The 17,253-nt window shown below is 38.1% G+C and overlaps 1 protein-coding gene across 2 annotated transcripts in view; it reads left to right on the top strand.

The window, feature by feature from the left end:
- ELP4 (elongator acetyltransferase complex subunit 4) overlaps positions 1-17,253 on the top strand; it is a 257,476-nt gene that overhangs the window by 66,329 nt on the left and 173,894 nt on the right. For both annotated transcript variants that reach the window (XM_027562744.1, XM_027562743.1), the window contains exon 5: positions 16,208-16,347. In XM_027562744.1, coding sequence (XP_027418545.1) covers positions 16,208-16,347 — 140 coding nt within the window. The remainder of the gene's footprint in view (positions 1-16,207; positions 16,348-17,253) is intronic.

Raw genomic sequence — 17,253 nt, 5'->3', positions numbered from 1 at the left:
TCCATACATTGTCTAGGTTTGTCATTGCTTTCCTGCCAAGAAAATAATCGTCTCCTGATTTGATGGCTGCAGTCACCGTCCGCAGTGATTTTGGAGACTGAGAAGAGGATATCTGTCACTATTTCCACATTTTCCCCTTCTGTTTGTCATGCAATAATGGAGCTGGATGCCACCATCTGAGTTCTTAGTTTTTTTAATATTTCGTCTTAAGCCAGCTCTTTCCCTGTCCTCCTTCACCCTCATCAAGAGGCTCTTTAGTATCTTTTCGCTTTCTGTCATTAGAGTGGTGTCATCCGCATATCTGAGATTGTTGATGTTTCTCCTGCCTCTCTTGATTCTGGCTTTTAACTCAGCAATCCTGGCATTTCTCATGATATGCTCAGCATATAGGTTAAACAAACAGGGTGACAGCAGACAGCCCTGTTGTACTCCTTTCTCAACCTTGAACCAATCAGTTTTCCCATACACATTTCTAACTGTTGCTTCTTGACCCGCATACATGTTTCTCAGAAGACAGGTAAGATGGTCTGGTATTCCCATCTCTCTAAGAACTTTCCACAGTTTATCATGATCCACACAGTCAAAGGCTTTAGCACAGTTGATGAAACAGAGATAGATGTTTTTCTGAAATTCCCTTGTTTTCTGTATAATCCAGGGAATGTTGGCAATTTGATCTCTAGTTCCTTTTTCTTTTCTGTAACCACCTTGGACATCTGGAAGTTCTTGGTTCACATAATACTGAAGCCTAGCATGCAAGATTTTGAACATGACCTTACTAGAATGGGAGATGAGTGCAGTTGTCCAGTGGTTATCACATTCTTTGGTACTACTATTCTTGGGAGTTGGGCTGAGGATTGACCTTTTCAGTCCTGTGGCCACTGCTGGGTCTTCCAGATTTGATGACATAATGAATACAAAACTTTGACGGTATCCTCCTTTAAGGATTTGGATAGTTCTGCTGTAATTTCATTGCATCCACTGGATTTATTAGCAACAGTGCTCTTGAGGCCCACTTGACTTCCCACTCCAAAATGTCTGGCTCTGGGTGACCAACCATACAATCGTAGTAATCCAGTTCATTAAGATCTTTTATATACAGTTCTTCTCTGTATTCTTTCCATCTCTTCTTGGTCTCTTCAGCATCTACTAGATCTTTACAATTTTTTCCCTTATTGTGCCCATCTTTGGTCAGAATGCTTCATTGATGTTTCCAATTTTCCTGAAGAGATCTCTAGTCTTTCCCCTTTAGTTGTTTTCTTCTATTATTAAGTACTGTTCATTAAAGAAGGCATTCTTTTTTCTCCAAGTTATTCTTTGAAACTCTGTGTTTAATTGGATGTACCTTTCCCTCTCTCCCTTGCTTTTTGTGTCTCTTTGTTCTTCCACTGTTCGTAAAGCCTTGTGTAACTCAATGAAGCTATGAGCCATGCAGTGCAGGGCCACCCCAGATGGACAGGTTATAGCAGAGAGTTCTGACAAAACGTTCTACTAGAGGAGGGAATGGCAAACTATCCTAGTATACTTGTCGTGAGAACCTCATGAACTGTATAAAATGACAAAAATATATTACACCAAAAGATGAGTCCCCTAGGTCTTAAGGTGTCCAATATGCTACTGGGGAAGAACAGAGGAGAATTACCAAAAGCCCCAGAATGAATGAAGTGGCTGAGCCAAAGCAGATACGATGCTCAGTTGCGGATGTGTCTGGCGACAAAAGTAAAATCTGATGCTGCAAGGAACAGTATTGTATGGGAACCTGGAATGTTAGGTCCATGAATCAAGGAAAATTGGATGTGGTCAAGCAGGAGATGGTAAGAATAAACATCGACATCCTAGGAATCAGCGAACTAAAATGGACAGGAATTGACAAATTTAATTCAGATGACCATTATATATACTACTGTGGGCAAGAATCCCATAGAAGACAGAGTAGCCCTCATAATCAACAAAAGAGTCCGAAATACAGTACTTGGGTGCAACCTCAAAAATGACAGAATGATCTTAGTTCATTCCGAAGGCAAGCCATTCAACATCACAGTAATCCAGGTCTATGCCCCTACCACCGGTGCTGAAGAAGCTGAAGTTGACCAGTTCTATGAAGACCTAAAAGACCTCCTAGAACTAACACCTAAAAACAGTGTTCTATTCATCTTTGGGGATAGGAATGCAAAAGTAGGAAGTCAAGATATACCTGGAGTCCTGGAGTAATGGGCAAGTTCAGCCTTGGAGAACAAAATGAAGCAGGGCAAAGACCAACTGAATTCTGCCAAGAAAATGCACTAGTCATGGCAAATACCCTTTTTCAACAAGACGAGAGAGAACTTTACACATGTACATCACCAAATGGTCAATACCAAAATCAAATTGATTAAATTTTTTGTAGCCAAAGATGGAGAAACTGTATACAGTCAGCAAAAACAAGACCTGGAACTGACTGTGGCTCAGAACATCAGCAAAATTCAGCTTAACTAAAGAAAACTGGGAAAAAAGACTAGGCCAGCCAGGTATGACTTAAATCATATCCCATATGAATTCACAGTAGAGGTAACAAATAGATTCAAGGGACTAGATCTACTTAACAATGTGCCTGAAGAACTCTTAACAGAGGTCCATAACACTATACAGGTGGAGGTGATCAAAACCATCCCAAAGAAAAAGAAGGCAGAAATGGTATGGACCTAACAGAAGCAGAAGATATTAAGAAGAGGTGGCAAGAATACACATAAGAACTATACAAAACAGATCTTCATGACCAAGATAACCACGATGGTGTGATCACTCACCTAGAGCCAGACATCCTGGAATGTGAAGTCAAGTAGGCCTTAGGAATCATCTCTACGAACAAAGCTAGTGGAGGTGATGAAATTCCAGTTGAGCTATTTCAAATCCTAAAAGATGATGTTGTGAAAGTGCTACACTCAATATGCCAGCAAATTTGGAAACCTCAGCAGTCGCCACAGAACAGTTTTCATTCCAATCCCGAAGAAGGGCAATGCCAAAGAATGTTCACACTATCGCACAATTGCACTCATCTCACACTCTAGCCAAGTAATGCTCAAAATTCTCCAAGCCAGGCTTCATCAGTACATGAACCGTGAAATTCCAGATGTTCAAGCTGGTTTTAGAAAAGGCAAAGAAACCAGAGATCAAATTGCCAACATCCGTTGGATCATTGAAAAATCAAGAGAATTCCAGAAAAACATCTACTTCTGCTTTATTGACTACGCCAAAGCCTTTGACTATGTAGATCACAATAAACTGTGGAAAATTCTGAAAGAGATGGGAATACCAGATCACCTGACCTGCCTCCTGGGAAATCTGTATGCAGGTCAAGAAGCAACAGTTAGAACTGGACATGGAACAACAGACTGATTCCAAATTGGGAAAGGAGTACGTCAAGGCTGTATATTGTCACCTTGCTTATTTAATTTATATGCAGAGTACATCATGAGAAATGCTGGACTGGATGAAACACAAGCTGGAATCAAGATTGCCGGGAGAAATATCAATAACCTCAGATATGCAGATGACACCACACTTACGGCAGAAAGCAAGGAAGAACTAAAGAGCCTCTTGATGAAAGTGAAAGAGGAAAGTGAAAAAGTTGGCTTAAAACTCAGCATTCAGAAAACTAAGATCGTAGCATCTGGTCCCATTACTTCATGGCAAATAGATGGGGAAACAGTGACAGACTTTATTTTCTTGGGCTCCAAAATCACTGCAGATGGTGACTGCAGCCACGAAATTAAAAGGCACTTGCTCCTTGGAAGAAAAGTTATAACCAACTTTGACAGCATATTAAAAAGCAGAGACATTACTTTGCCAACAGAGGTCCATCTAGTCAAAGCTATATTTTTTCCAGTAGTCATGTATGGATGTGAGAGTTGGACTATAAAGAAAACTGAGCGCCAAAGAATTGATGCTTTTGAACTGTGTTGTTGGAGAAGACTCTTGAGAGTCCCTTGGACTGCAAGGAGGTCCAACCAGTCCATCCTAAAGGAGATCAGTCCTGAATATTCATTTGAAAGGACTGATGCTGAAACTGAAGCTCCAATGATTTGGCCTCCTGATGCATAGAACTGACTAAATTGAAAAGACCCTGATTCTGGGAGAGATTGAAGGTGGGAGGAGAAGGGGATGAAAGAGGATGAGATGGTTGGGTGGCATCACCAACTGGATGGACATGAATTTGAGTAAGCTCCAAGAGTTGCTGATGGACAGGGAAGCTTGACGTGCTGCAGTCCATGAGGTTGCAAAGAGTCAGACAGGACTGAGCAAATGAACTGAACTGAAGGCAAAATGGTTATCTGAGGAGGCTTTACAAATATCCATAGTACTTATTTCATTTATTTACTTTTCAACCACCTTCCTCCAATTCCCCCTCCCACTACCCTCTACCTTTGGTACCCAACGTCTAATCTTTTTTCTGTAAGTTAGTTTCTATTTTATTTGCTTTTAGATTCCACGTGTGAGATTTTACAGCATTTGCCCTTTTCTGTCTGACCTATTTCGCTCAGCATAATGCCACTAAGTTCCATCCTAGTTGTTGCAAATGACAGGATTTTCTCATTTTTTAAAGACTAAACAACATTCCAATATATATATCACAACTTCTTTATTCATTTATCCATCAATTGACACTTAGGTTGTTTCCATTTCTTAACTATTGTAAATAAAGCTGCTATGAACTTGGGGTTGCAGATACCTTTTTGAGTTAGTGTTTTCATTTCCTTTAAATATATTCCCAGAAGTTTAATTACTGGATCCTATGGTAGTTCCACTGCACCAGTTTACAGTCCCACCAACACAGGACATCCATGCCAGCATTTGTTATCTCTTTACCTTTCCCATGATGGCTGTTCTAACAGGCGTGAAGTAATTATCTTAGCAACTTAGCCTTGTGCTTTTAGCTTGCGTTTCTGTAATGACTAGTGTTGTGGAGCATATTCTCATGTACCTGTTGGCCTTTTTAGTATCATCTTTGGAAAAATGTCTATTCAGATCCTTTCTCCATTTTTTAATTGTTTTTTTTTCTTTACTATTGAGTTATATGAGTTTTTAAATACATTTTGGATATTAACCCCTAACAGACACATGGCTTACAAAAACTTTTTCCCAGTCCATAGATTATTTTTTCACTTTGTTGATTTTTTCTTTGGCTGTAAAGAAACTTTTTAGTTTGATGTAGTCAACTTGTTTATTTTTTAGTTTGTTGCATATGCTTTAGGTATCAAATCCATATATGTTACCAAGATCCATGTCAAGGAGTTTTATTCTTATGTTTTCTTTTAGGAGTTTCATGATTGCAGGTCTTACATTTAAGTCTTTAATGTGTTTCAAGTTAATTTTTGTGAGTGGAGTAATATAGGGGTTCACTTTCATTCTTTTACATTTCAATTTCCAGTTATCCCAATACCATTTATTGAACAAAAGGTCTTTTCTTTTTTGAGTCTTCTTGGCTACCTTGTCAAACATTAGTTGACCATGTATGCTTGGGTTTATTTCTGGGCTTTCAAGTGTGTTCCAGTATTCTATTTGTTTTTATGTCAATATCATACTGTTCTGATTAATATAGCTTTATCATATAGCTTGAAATCAAGAAGTGTGTTGCATCCTGCTTTGTTCTTCTTTCTCAAAATTTCTGTGGCTTTTGACAGTCTTTAGTGTTTTTTCTACTTCTATAAAAATTGCCATTAGAATCTTGATAAGGATTGTACTGAATCTGTGAATCAAGGGTCCTCAACCTCCAGGCCACAGCCTTCTGGTACTGCCTGTCATATCAGGGGTGACATTAGATTAAAAATAAAATGCACAATAAATGTAATATGCTTGAATAACCCAAAATTATCCCTCCCTCACCTGCCCCAGTCTGTGGAAAAATTGTCTTCCACAAACCTGGTCATTGGTGCCAAAAATGTTAGAGACCACTGCTATAAATGACTTCTGGTAGTATTAATGTTTTAACAATATTAATTCCACAATCCATGAACATGGAATACCTTTCCATTTATTTGTGTCTTCTTCAGTTTCTTTCATCAATGCCTTATAGTTTTCATAATAGAGATCTTTCACCTCCTTGGTTAAATTTACTTCTAAGTATTTTATTGCTTTTGGTGTTATTGTAAATGGGATGATATTTCGTAAAAATTACTGAGCCCATGCAAGCCACAGCTACTGAAGCCCATGCTCTACAACAAGAGAAGTTACAGCCTCGAGAAGCCCTTGCACCACAGCTAGAGAAAGCCCTCACACCAAACAAAGACCCAGCACGACCACATAAATAAATAATATAGAAAGAAATGGGCTCACACATTTAGAAAACAAAAATAAATGCATGGCATACTGTCAATCACATTACCTTCCTGCCAACCTCAGACACAGCCTTAGAATTCTCTGTGGAGTGTCTGGGTGCTTCCTACCAGTTAATGAGAATTTGAATTATGAGGGGAAATCCATTATAAGTCCACATTATGAAAATATAAACTTCTCAAGATTGTATTCAAGATTTATACCACCTAATCCAAGCCTACCTTTTTGGTCTGTGTCCTGTGTGTGCTTAAAACACTATATTCACCCGTGCTATGAGAACTGCTCTGTGTGAATTGCTTGTATATCTGCTGGTGATGCTTTTCACTTTTTCACCAACTCATCATTCTCCAAGTGTATGTAATATGTAATTACCTAATTTCTTATATTTGTTTCCATAATACCACATGTATTTTAAAGTACTTTTATACATTGTTTTTAATTAGTTGGTAATATAATTCTTTTCTCCACCAGAAAGAATTCTGTATAAGGCAGGGAGCTTGTTTTATTTTCTCTTGTATCTCTAGCACCTGTATTAATGCTGTTTATTCATTCAATCAGAAAATACTGTTTAAGCATCAACTGTATACCAAGTATAAAATGTGTTGTAATGGGTATATATTAAGCAGTGGTTAATTGTTCTAATTCAGATGGGAATGGTGTTTGAATAGTATCATTTTTAAGTGTGATTTAAGTGACTGTGAACAAACTACAAATTGGAGAGGGAATACTTGCAGCTCATAAAATAGAATAAGAAATAGTCTACCATCTCAACTTTTAAGAAGAGAAAAAATTGTAAAGTAATATAGGTGGCTCTTAAACATAAGAACAAATGCCAAATTTCAGTTATAATAAAAGAAATGCAAATTAAAGCTAAATTAAAATTAATGCAAATTAAAACCTGCCATTTTTCTCTTACTAGATTGTCAATAATCTAAAACGTTTGGTAAGACATAGCAAAGACAGGAAGAAACTAGTACTCTCATGCTTTGCTGGTAGAAATGTAAATAGCTTCCGTGGAAGGTAATTTGTCATTATCCTTCAAAATTACAAAAGCTTGTACCGTTTGACTTTTTTATTGGAAATTTACATCATTAATATATTTACTCAGGTGTAAAATATGAATTTTACCTCAAACCTGTATATGAGGCATGTTTTTTTATAGCAAAAAATTAGAAATAGTCTAAATGTCCATAAGTAAGCAACTAGTTGGAAAAGGCAATGGCACCCCACTCCAGTACTCTTGCCTGGAAAATCCCATGGACAGAGAAGCCTGGTAGGCTGCAGTCCATGGGGTCATAAGAGTCGGACACGACTGATCGACTTCACTTTCACTTTTCACTTTCATGCATTGGAGAAGGCAATGGCACCCCACTCCAGTACTCTTGCCTGGAAAATCCCAAGGACGGAGGAGCCTGGTGGGCTGCAGTCCATGGGGTTTCGAAGAGTCGGACACGACTGAGCGACTTCACTTTCACTTTTCACTTTCCTGCATTGGAGAAAGAAATGGCAACCACTCTAGTGTTCTTGCCTGGAGAATCCCAGGGACGGGGGAGCCTGGTAGGCTGCCGTCTATGGGATCACACAGAGTCAGACATGACTGAAGCGACTTAGCAGCAGCAAGCAACTAGTTAAATAAACTGTGGTAAATGTGTATGGTAGAAAATCATACATTTGTATTAAAAAGTGAAAGGAAGCTCAGCAGTCAGAAATTGTTGCAGAGATAGCTTAGAATGTGAATGATAACTGGGTATAAGAGGCCAGAGTAAATGTAGTTGCTCTGCTTGGAAAATGTGAATTAATTTATAAGGATTAAAACAGTGTAGGATTTACACTTGAGAACCCTAATGGCAAAAACTTCACGTAATCTGTAATCTGACAGATTCATTTAAGTAACTGGGCTTAAGGATGACTTTTGTAAAAAGTAACCGTATTTCTAATTTTTCTGCTGGTGTGTTCTGAAAGACATTAAGAACATAAACTCCAAGTTGAATTTGGTTTTTGTGTAAAGGTAGTATACCAATTCAGTTTTACTTTATATAAAATACTTGTATCTTCCATTTCCTTTTCTTTTAAACTCTTGTCTTGGTTTTGGTCTTTTCATGGTCTCTTGAAGTGAAGTTGTCAGTGAAGATACGAGTAATTGAAACTAAGATTTTTCTTACTGCTTGTTGTGAAATCTGTTTCAGTTGGGGAGAAAATTCTTTATTTCTTTATAATTTTGGTTTCTTTCTGTATTGTAATTGCAGACACTCTTCCTACCCCCTTTTATATATGAGTAATACTGCTTATTCTGTTTTTTCCTTTTAGAGTATAGTGTGCTTGAAGTTGTTGCTATGGGAGTAAACTTCTGCGATGTTACACATTTACATGTAAACCTAAGTTTTCAAGGCTTAGAGCTTGAGTGTTTTAGATTTATGATTTTACAATGGTTTTCTCCAGATGATTTACTTTCCCATTTTCTTCAAGACTCCACTAAAATATCACTCTATTGGGAATGTCTTCCTTTGTCACTCTATATAAAATAAAACCACTCTCTCATACCCTTTCAGCACCATATTTTTCTTCAGAGAACTTATCACCACTTAGCATATAGCATATCATCTATCTCCTCTGACTAGAGTGTGAGTCAGTGGGAGAAAAAGACTTTGACTGTTTTGTTTTCCTGGTCTGTAGTAGGTGCTCAGTAGTTGTTTGTTGAATACATGAGTGAATGAATTATTTGGTATGTAAATTAAATGTTAAAGTGAGTTAAGTTGCATTAATGAATACACACCAAGTAGCAGCTTATTTTGAATTTACACCTAGTGGACAAGCTTTCGTTTACTAGTATTTATAAGCAAGTTCTATCAAGTTTAGAAAAATAGAGTCATCTTCTGACTTTGCTTTTCTTTGAAATGTCACTAGCCTGTATATTTGCCTGTCACAGAAATTTTGTACATCATTTACCAAGACTGATAAACTTTGATGATCACTTGTCATTATCTACTTTATAAATCCAGACCTTATCTTGCCATTATCAGTATAAAAACAACAGTAAAACCCCGATTTTCTGTATTTTACTTGAGAAAAAATAGAGTTAATACTGCTATGAGTAAAGTTTAATCAAGTAATCCAAAACAAAATGTAACAGAAAGGCATTCTGTCGATTTTCAGAGATGCCTTTTAATGTAAATTATCACTCAGTTCTAAGAATATAGTCCTATTCCCATTTAGGGAATGCAAAAAAGAATAAAAATCAGATCAGTCGCTCAGTCGTGTCCGACTCTTTGCGACCACGTGAATCGCAGCATGCCAGGCCTCCCTGTCCATCACCAACTCCCAGAGTTCACTGAGACTCACATCCATCGAGTCAGTATTGCCATCCAGCCATCTCATCCTCTGTCGTCCCCTTCTCCTCCTGCCCTCAAGCCCTCCCAGCATCAGAGTCTTTTCCAATGAGTCAACTCTTTGCATGAGGTGGCCAAAGTACTGGAGTTTCAGCTTTAGCATCATTCCTTCCAAAGAAATCCCAGGGCTGATCTCCTTCAGAATGGACTGGTTGGATCTCCTTGCAGTCCAAGGGACTCTCAAGAGTCTTCTCCAACACCACAGTTCAAAAGCATCAATTCTTCGGCACTCAGCCTTCTTCACAGTCCAACTCTCACATCCATACATGACCACAGGAAAAACCATAGCCTTGACTAGACGAACCTTTGTCGGCAAAGTAATGTCTCTGCTTTTGAATATGCTATCTAGGTTGGTCATAACTTTCCTTCCAAGGAGTAAGCGTCTTTTAATTTCATGGCTGCAGTCACCATCTGCAGTGATTTTGGAGCCCCCCAAAATAAAGTCTGACACTGTTTCCACTGTTTCCCCATCTATTTCCCATGAAGTGGTGGGACCGGATGCCATGATCTTCGTTTTCTGAATGTTGAGCTTTAAGCCAACTTTTTCACTCTCCACTTTCACTTTCATCAAGAGGCTTTTGAGTTCCTCTTCACTTTCTGCCATAAGGGTGGTGTCATCTGCATAGCTGAAGTGATTGATATTTCTCCCGGCAATCTTGATTCCAGTTTGTGTTTCTTCCAGTCCAGCATTTCTCATGATGTACCCTGCATATAAGTTAAATAAGCAGGGTGACAATATACAGCCTTGACGTACTCCTTTTCCTATTTGGAACCAGTCTGTTGTTCCATGTCCAGTTCTAACTGTTGCTTCCTGACCTGCATACAAATTTCTCAAGAGGCAGATCAGGTGGTCTGGTATTCCCATCTCTTGAAGAATTTTCCACAGTTTATTGTGATCCACACAGTCAAAGGCTTTGGCATAGTCAATAAAGCAGAAATAGATGTTTTCCTGGAACTCTCTTGCTTTTTCCATGATCCAGCGGATGTTGGCAATTTGATCTCTGGTCCCTCTGCCTTTTCTAAAACCAGCTTGAACATCTGGAAGTTCACGGTTCACATATTGCTGAAGCCTGGCTTGGAGAATTTTGAGCATTACTTTACTAGCGTGTGAGATGAGTGCAATTGTGCGGTAATTTGAGCATTCTTTGGCATTGCCTTTCTTTGGGATTGGAATGAAAACTGACCTTTTCCAGACCTGTGGCCACTGCTGAGTTTTCCAAATTTGCTGGCATATTGAGTGCAGCACTTTTACAGCATCATCTTTCAGGATTTGGAATAGCTCCACTGGAATTCCATCACCTCCACTAGCTTTGTTCATAGTGATGCTTTTTAAGGCCCACTTGACTTCACATTCCAGGATGTCTGGCTCTAGGTCAGTGATCATCACACCATCGTGATTATCTGGGTCGTGAAGATCTTTTTTGTACAGTTCTTCTGTGTATTCTTGCCATCTCTTCTTAATATCTTCTGCTTCTGTTAGGTCCATACCATTTCTGTCCTTTATCGAGCTCATCTTTGCATGAAATGTTCCTTTGGTATCTCTGATTTTCTTGAAGAAATCCCTAGTCTTTCCCATTCTGTTGTTTTCCTCTGTTTCTTTGCATTGATCGCCAAAGAAGGCTTTCTTATCTCTTCTTGCTATTCTTTGGAACTCTGCATTCAGATGTTTATATCTTCCCTTTTCTCCTTTGCTTTTCGCTTCTCTTCTTTTCACAGCTATTTGTAAGGCCTCCCAGACAGCCATTTTGCTTTTTTGCATTTCTTTTCCATGGGGATGGTCTTGATCCCTGTCTCCTGTACAATGTCACGAACCTTATTCCATAGTTCATCAGGCACTCTATCTATCAGATCTAGGCCCTTAAATCTATTTCTCACTTCCACTGTATAATCATAAGGGATTTGATTTAGGTCATACCTGAATGGTCTAGTGGTTTTCCCTACTTTCTTCAATTTAAGTCTGAATTTGGCAATAAGGAGTTCATGGTCTGAGCCACAGTCAGCTCCTGGTCTTGTTTATGCTGACTGTATAGAGCTTCTCCATCTTTGGCTGCAAAGAATATAATCAATCTGATTTCGGTGTTGACCATCTGGTGATGTCCCTGTATAGTCTTCTCTTGTGTTGTTGGAAGAGGGTGTTTGTTATGACCAGTGCATTTTCTTGGCAAAATTCTATTAGTCTTTGCCCTGCTTCATTCCGTATTCCACAGCCAAATTTGCCTGTTACTCCAGGTGTTTCTTGACTTCCTACTTTTGCATTCGAGTCCCTTATAATGAAAAGGACATCTTTTTGGGGTATTAGTTCTAAAAGGTCTTGTAGGTCTTCATATAACTGTTCAACTTAAGCTTCTTCAGCGTTACTGGTTGGGGCATAGACTTGGATTACTGTGATATTGAATGGTTTGCCTTGGAAACGAACAAAGATTATTCTGTCATTTTTGAGATTGCATCCAAGTACTGCATTTCAGACTCTTTTGTTGACCATGATGGCCACTCCATTTCTTCTGAGGGATTCCTGCCCGCAGTAGTAGATATAATGGTCATCTGAGTTAAATTCACCCATTCCAGTCCATTTCAGTTCACTGATTCCTAGAATGTCGACATTCACTCTTGCCATCTCTTGTTTGACCACTTCCAATTTGCCTTGATTCATGGACCTGACATTCCAAGTTCCTATGCAATATTGCTCTTTCCAGCATCGGACCTTGCTTCTATCACCAGTCACATCCACAGCTGCGTATTCCTTTTGCTTTGGCTCCATCCCTTCATTCTTTCTGGAGTTATTTCTCCACTGATATCCAGTAGCATATTGGGCACCTACTGACCTGGGGAGTTCCTCTTTCAGTGTCCTATCGTTTTACCTTTTCATACTGTTCATGGGGTTCTCAAGGCAAGAATACTGAAGTGGTTTGCCATTCCCTTCTCCAGTGGACCACATCCTGTCAAATCTCTCCACCATGACCCGCCCGTCTTGGGTTGCCCCACGGGCATGGCTTAGTTTCATTGAGTTAGACAAGGCTGTGGTCCTAGTGTGATTAGATTGACTAGTTTTCTGTGAGTATGGTTTCAGTGTGTTTGCCCTCTGATGCCCTCTTGCAACACCTACCGTCTTACTTGGGTTTCTCTTACCTTGGGCGTGGGGTATCTCTCCACGGCTGCTCCAGCAAAGCGCAGCCATTGCTCCTTACCTTGGACGAGGGGTATCTCCTCACCGCCACCCTTTCTGACCTTCAATGTGGGATAGCTCCTTTAGGCCCTCCTGCGCCCACGCAGCCACGGCTCTTTGGTCGTGGGGTTAGAATAAGAATATGTACACTTAAATAAATAACACTAGCTCAGTAAAGCATAAAGTAGTGCTTCTTCCCATTGGAGGGGTGTGTAGTTTGTAGATGCCAACTTTCCTTCATCCTGTGATTTTGATTTTCTCTCCTGTGTGGACACGTGTCCTTCTTTCCTATCGAATCATTAAACCAAACCTTGTTCCCTGTTCACCCCAAGGATTGATAAAAGTGAAAAAGTGTTAGTTGCTCGGTTGTGTCCACCTTTGCAAATCCATAGACTAGCCTGCCAGGCTCCTCTTTCCCTGGAGTTCTTTATGCAAGAATAAATACTGGAGTGGGTTGTCATTCCCTTCTCCAGGGAATCTTCCTGACCCAGGGATCAAACCAAGTCTCCTGATTCTGTACTGCCTGAACCACCAGGAGGCCCATGCCCTTCCAAGGATGATGGCCTACAGCCTATTCTAAGACTTAATTTTTTTAATACTGTAGAGCTCTACTACCAAGGCTTAGAATGGCAATTTATAACAGCATATTAGATCTCTATTATATTAAATCCTCATTACACTTCGGCTTTCCATCTTAGTAGTTCAGCTACAACAGTCCAGTGATAGATATATACATGTTTTAGATGACAACAAATACCATTTTTCCAGGAGAGCAGTGTAATGGCAAAGGATAGTGATGGATCTTACAATCGTCTAGTGAATCATAACACAATAATAATAATTAATAATATTTGTTTAGTGCTTGATAATTTACAAGATATTCATTTCCAGTATTTCATTAGATTCTTACAATAGTCTGGTGAAATTGTTATTATTCACTCTGGTTTCTAATGATTGAACTGATGCTCAAAATGGTTTATAACTGCTTGGATTCTTGCTTTCTGTTATGCTGTACTGAGAAACAAGAAATGATAACACTAAGAAAATGTCTTGTTTGGACTGTTTTTTTTCTGGTGAAGCTCTTGTCTGAATTTTTGCTTTCCTTCTGACATATTCATGGTGAGGGAGGGTATTGTTTCATTGCTCCTCTTGGAAACCTGTAGCATAGTCAATTTGTATTGAACCATTCCGTTTTACTCTCTTCCACAGCTGACAGAGTTAAAGGGTAGTTTATGAATGTGAATTAAGTGTTCATTATGTAAAACTATACCAAACTGAGTAAATAGTTATTGATTGGAATAGTTATTGATGATACTTTAATTTTTTTAGTGCATTTATTGTTTCAGGAAGTTGATAGTTTTTCATGGATTACCATTGTTATTATTAGATTTAGAGCATTCAGTGACCTTTTTAAAGGAAATATTTTAAGTCTTTATTTTACAATTCTAGAAGATTTCACAACATTTCAATCATCTGATGATCCGTTAACGCTCGGGGTGTCTTGGGTAGAAAAAAAACTTAAAAAATTGTTTTTCTTGTAATAGTGTATTTATTTTTCATTTTTATTGCAGCATTAAAGTTTTTCATCAGTGATTAAATGTTTAATGTCTACCCTATAGATATTTTAGTTGCCATATCTAATCTTAATTTGTAAAAAAAGTAATAATTTAATTATAATTTTAAAATTTTCCAAATAAATTTTTACATTTTGATGAATTATTTGTGTTCTGTGTGTAGACTGTCACAGCATGAAATCAGTTTTCTGCCTTGATTCATCCCAAATCTCAGATTTCGATGACATTAATATTATAATTAGAAACATTGGTGTAGACGGCAACTTAAAAAGCATACTTTGCTTCTTGGCAATTTAGCATATTTCTGAGAGTGCATAGGACTTCAAGAACCTTCAGTCCACTAATAAATTTATTAACTTAAAAGAAGCGAAAAGTCGCTCTTTCTTTCTCTCTCCCCATGGCCAGTCCGCTAAAATAGATTATTCATGCTTATTTGATTCAGGTGGGCTTTTGCAAGCTTCCCTACTAGGCCTGGGAATGTGGTACATTGAGGCCTTTTCAGAGGCTTCTGACATGGACCAGGCTTTTATTGCATGGTGTTTCATTATTACCAGATCCCAGTCTCCACCCAGTTTGTAGGCGCTCCGCTTATTCTTTTGAATCAGGAGAGGTTATCACCTACCTTAATCCATGCAGCACTGTGGATTAAGGACACCAGTGTGCCCCAGGATTCTCAAAGAGGATCCTGGAAACTTCTTGTTTCTTCTTTTTTGCTGTCTTTACTAAATTCTATTGGGCCTTAGGGGGATTTGCATCTGAAATGGGCAACCTGGTGTTTTTCTCAATGAAGACATCAGATCAAAGTTCAGTTAGTCAAGGCCTTTCTAAAACATTAAGGGGACTTGGACTTACACAATAAAAAGATGAGCTCTAGCAGAGATTGCAGTAAAAACATTTTGAACCATAATCCGGATAAAGAATAGATTATAGGCCAAAGAACAGACCTTGTTTAAATTGCTTTAGACTAATAACTTTACATTTAAAAACCTTATTCCCTCTTTTTAAGAAACAAATTTTAATGTGACATAATGTACGTGTTAGCAGTTTCGTGGCAAATGGATAAATCATGTTTTTGAAACCATACATCTGTATATATTGTATTGAAAAGATTAGATTAAGCCAATTGATAGGTCTTTTTTATTAATGAAAACAAATAGTACCTTATGGAGGAATGAAGAGCTATTCTGTATATCAAATGAATGACAAACCCCCAGACTCTGAATCTGAGAATAGTGTTTCTACTAGACTTTAATTTTTTTTAATTCGGTATTACTGTATAATTTGATGTTTGTGGGGGTTTAATTTAATATGAATTCATGAAGTCTTAAAATGCAGACACCTAGTGGCAAGCGAATGTCTCTTTCTTCTCTGGATTACAAAATTGCCACTTACTTAGTGACATAAGCTAAGAACCTACCCTGTGCAGTGCCTCGGTTTCTATAAATAGTACCTAATTTTGTTGAGTGTTCTAAAATTTTTGTGTTTTGTAGCATTCAAGACAGTGAAAATTAAGGAAATAAAGATCAGAGATTTTATTAGAAACTGTTGCCATGCAGAGTCCGTTAGTAGTTCAACTTTGGATAAAGGTATATTTGGATAGAGATATATTTCAAATTTGTTATATATTTTTTTAATGTAGTAAGTCTATATATATCAGTTCTTCCATATTTGAATTAAAATGCATAAATATATCAGTATCTTGCTGAATGTAGGATAAGTAAATTACAGTTTGAAGAAAATAAATTTTTAACAACCAGTGTGGATTTTCTTATCAGGCTGGACCAGTATCATCTTCAAGATTTGGTCACTATTATGATATATCAAAAAGGATACCACAAGAACTCATTGAGACCTCAAAGTGGCATGGATTTTTTCTCCCAGAAAAAATATCATCAGCTTTTAATGTAGAATCCTGGTAAGTTAATGATTTCAATTCTGATTTCAAAGGTTAGTAAAATACATTTTTACCACAGTCTTTGAAAGAATGCCTATTTAAAGGAACAAATCCTAATAAATATTAGTTTTCTAAGTAATATTTAACCTTAATGTTTTATATTATTTCATTATATGTGATTTTTCTAATCCTGTAACTATTGGACCTATCATTACTCTTTAATTTGCAACTTGACAAATCTGGATACCAAATTTGTAATAACTACTGTTTGTTTTCAATAAAATGTGAAATAATTCAGTAATAGGATCTTTCAGCCCCAAATGCACAAGATACATAAATATTGCTTATTGATAGTAATATAGCAGTGAAAATGGTATAAAATCATGTTGTTGTTCCATGTTTTTGATACATAATAAACCAACACAACATATTCATACTGCTGCTGCTGCTACTAAGTCACTTCAGTCGTTTCTGACTCTGTGTGACCCCATAGACGGCAGCCCACCAGGCTCCCCCGTCCCTGGGATTCTCCAGGCAAGAATACTGGAATGGGTTGCCATTTCCTTCTCCAGTGCATGAAAGTGAAAGTGAAGTCGCTCAGTCATGTCCGACTCTTAGCGACCCCATGGACTGCAGCCTCCAGGTTCCTCCGTCCATGGGATTTTTTCCAGGCAAGAGTACTGGAGTGGGGTGCCATTGCCTTCTCCAATTCATACTGCTACTAACTTTATTAAGGCAAAACTCTGAAAATTAAAGACTTGACATTGAATAATTTCTAAAGTATTAGGACTTTAAGAAGAGCAAACCAGTCAGTCCTAAAGGAAATTAATCCTGAATATTAATTGGAGGGACTGATGCTGAAGCTGAAGCTCCAATACTTTGGCCACCTGATGCGAAGAGTTGACTCATTAGAAAAGACCCTGATGC

The sequence above is a fragment of the Bos indicus x Bos taurus genome, chromosome 15 (assembly GCF_003369695.1).
Source record: "Bos indicus x Bos taurus breed Angus x Brahman F1 hybrid chromosome 15, Bos_hybrid_MaternalHap_v2.0, whole genome shotgun sequence".
NCBI classification, from domain to species: Eukaryota; Metazoa; Chordata; class Mammalia; order Artiodactyla; family Bovidae; genus Bos; species Bos indicus x Bos taurus.
This window is presented reverse-complemented; position numbering and strand designations above follow the sequence as displayed.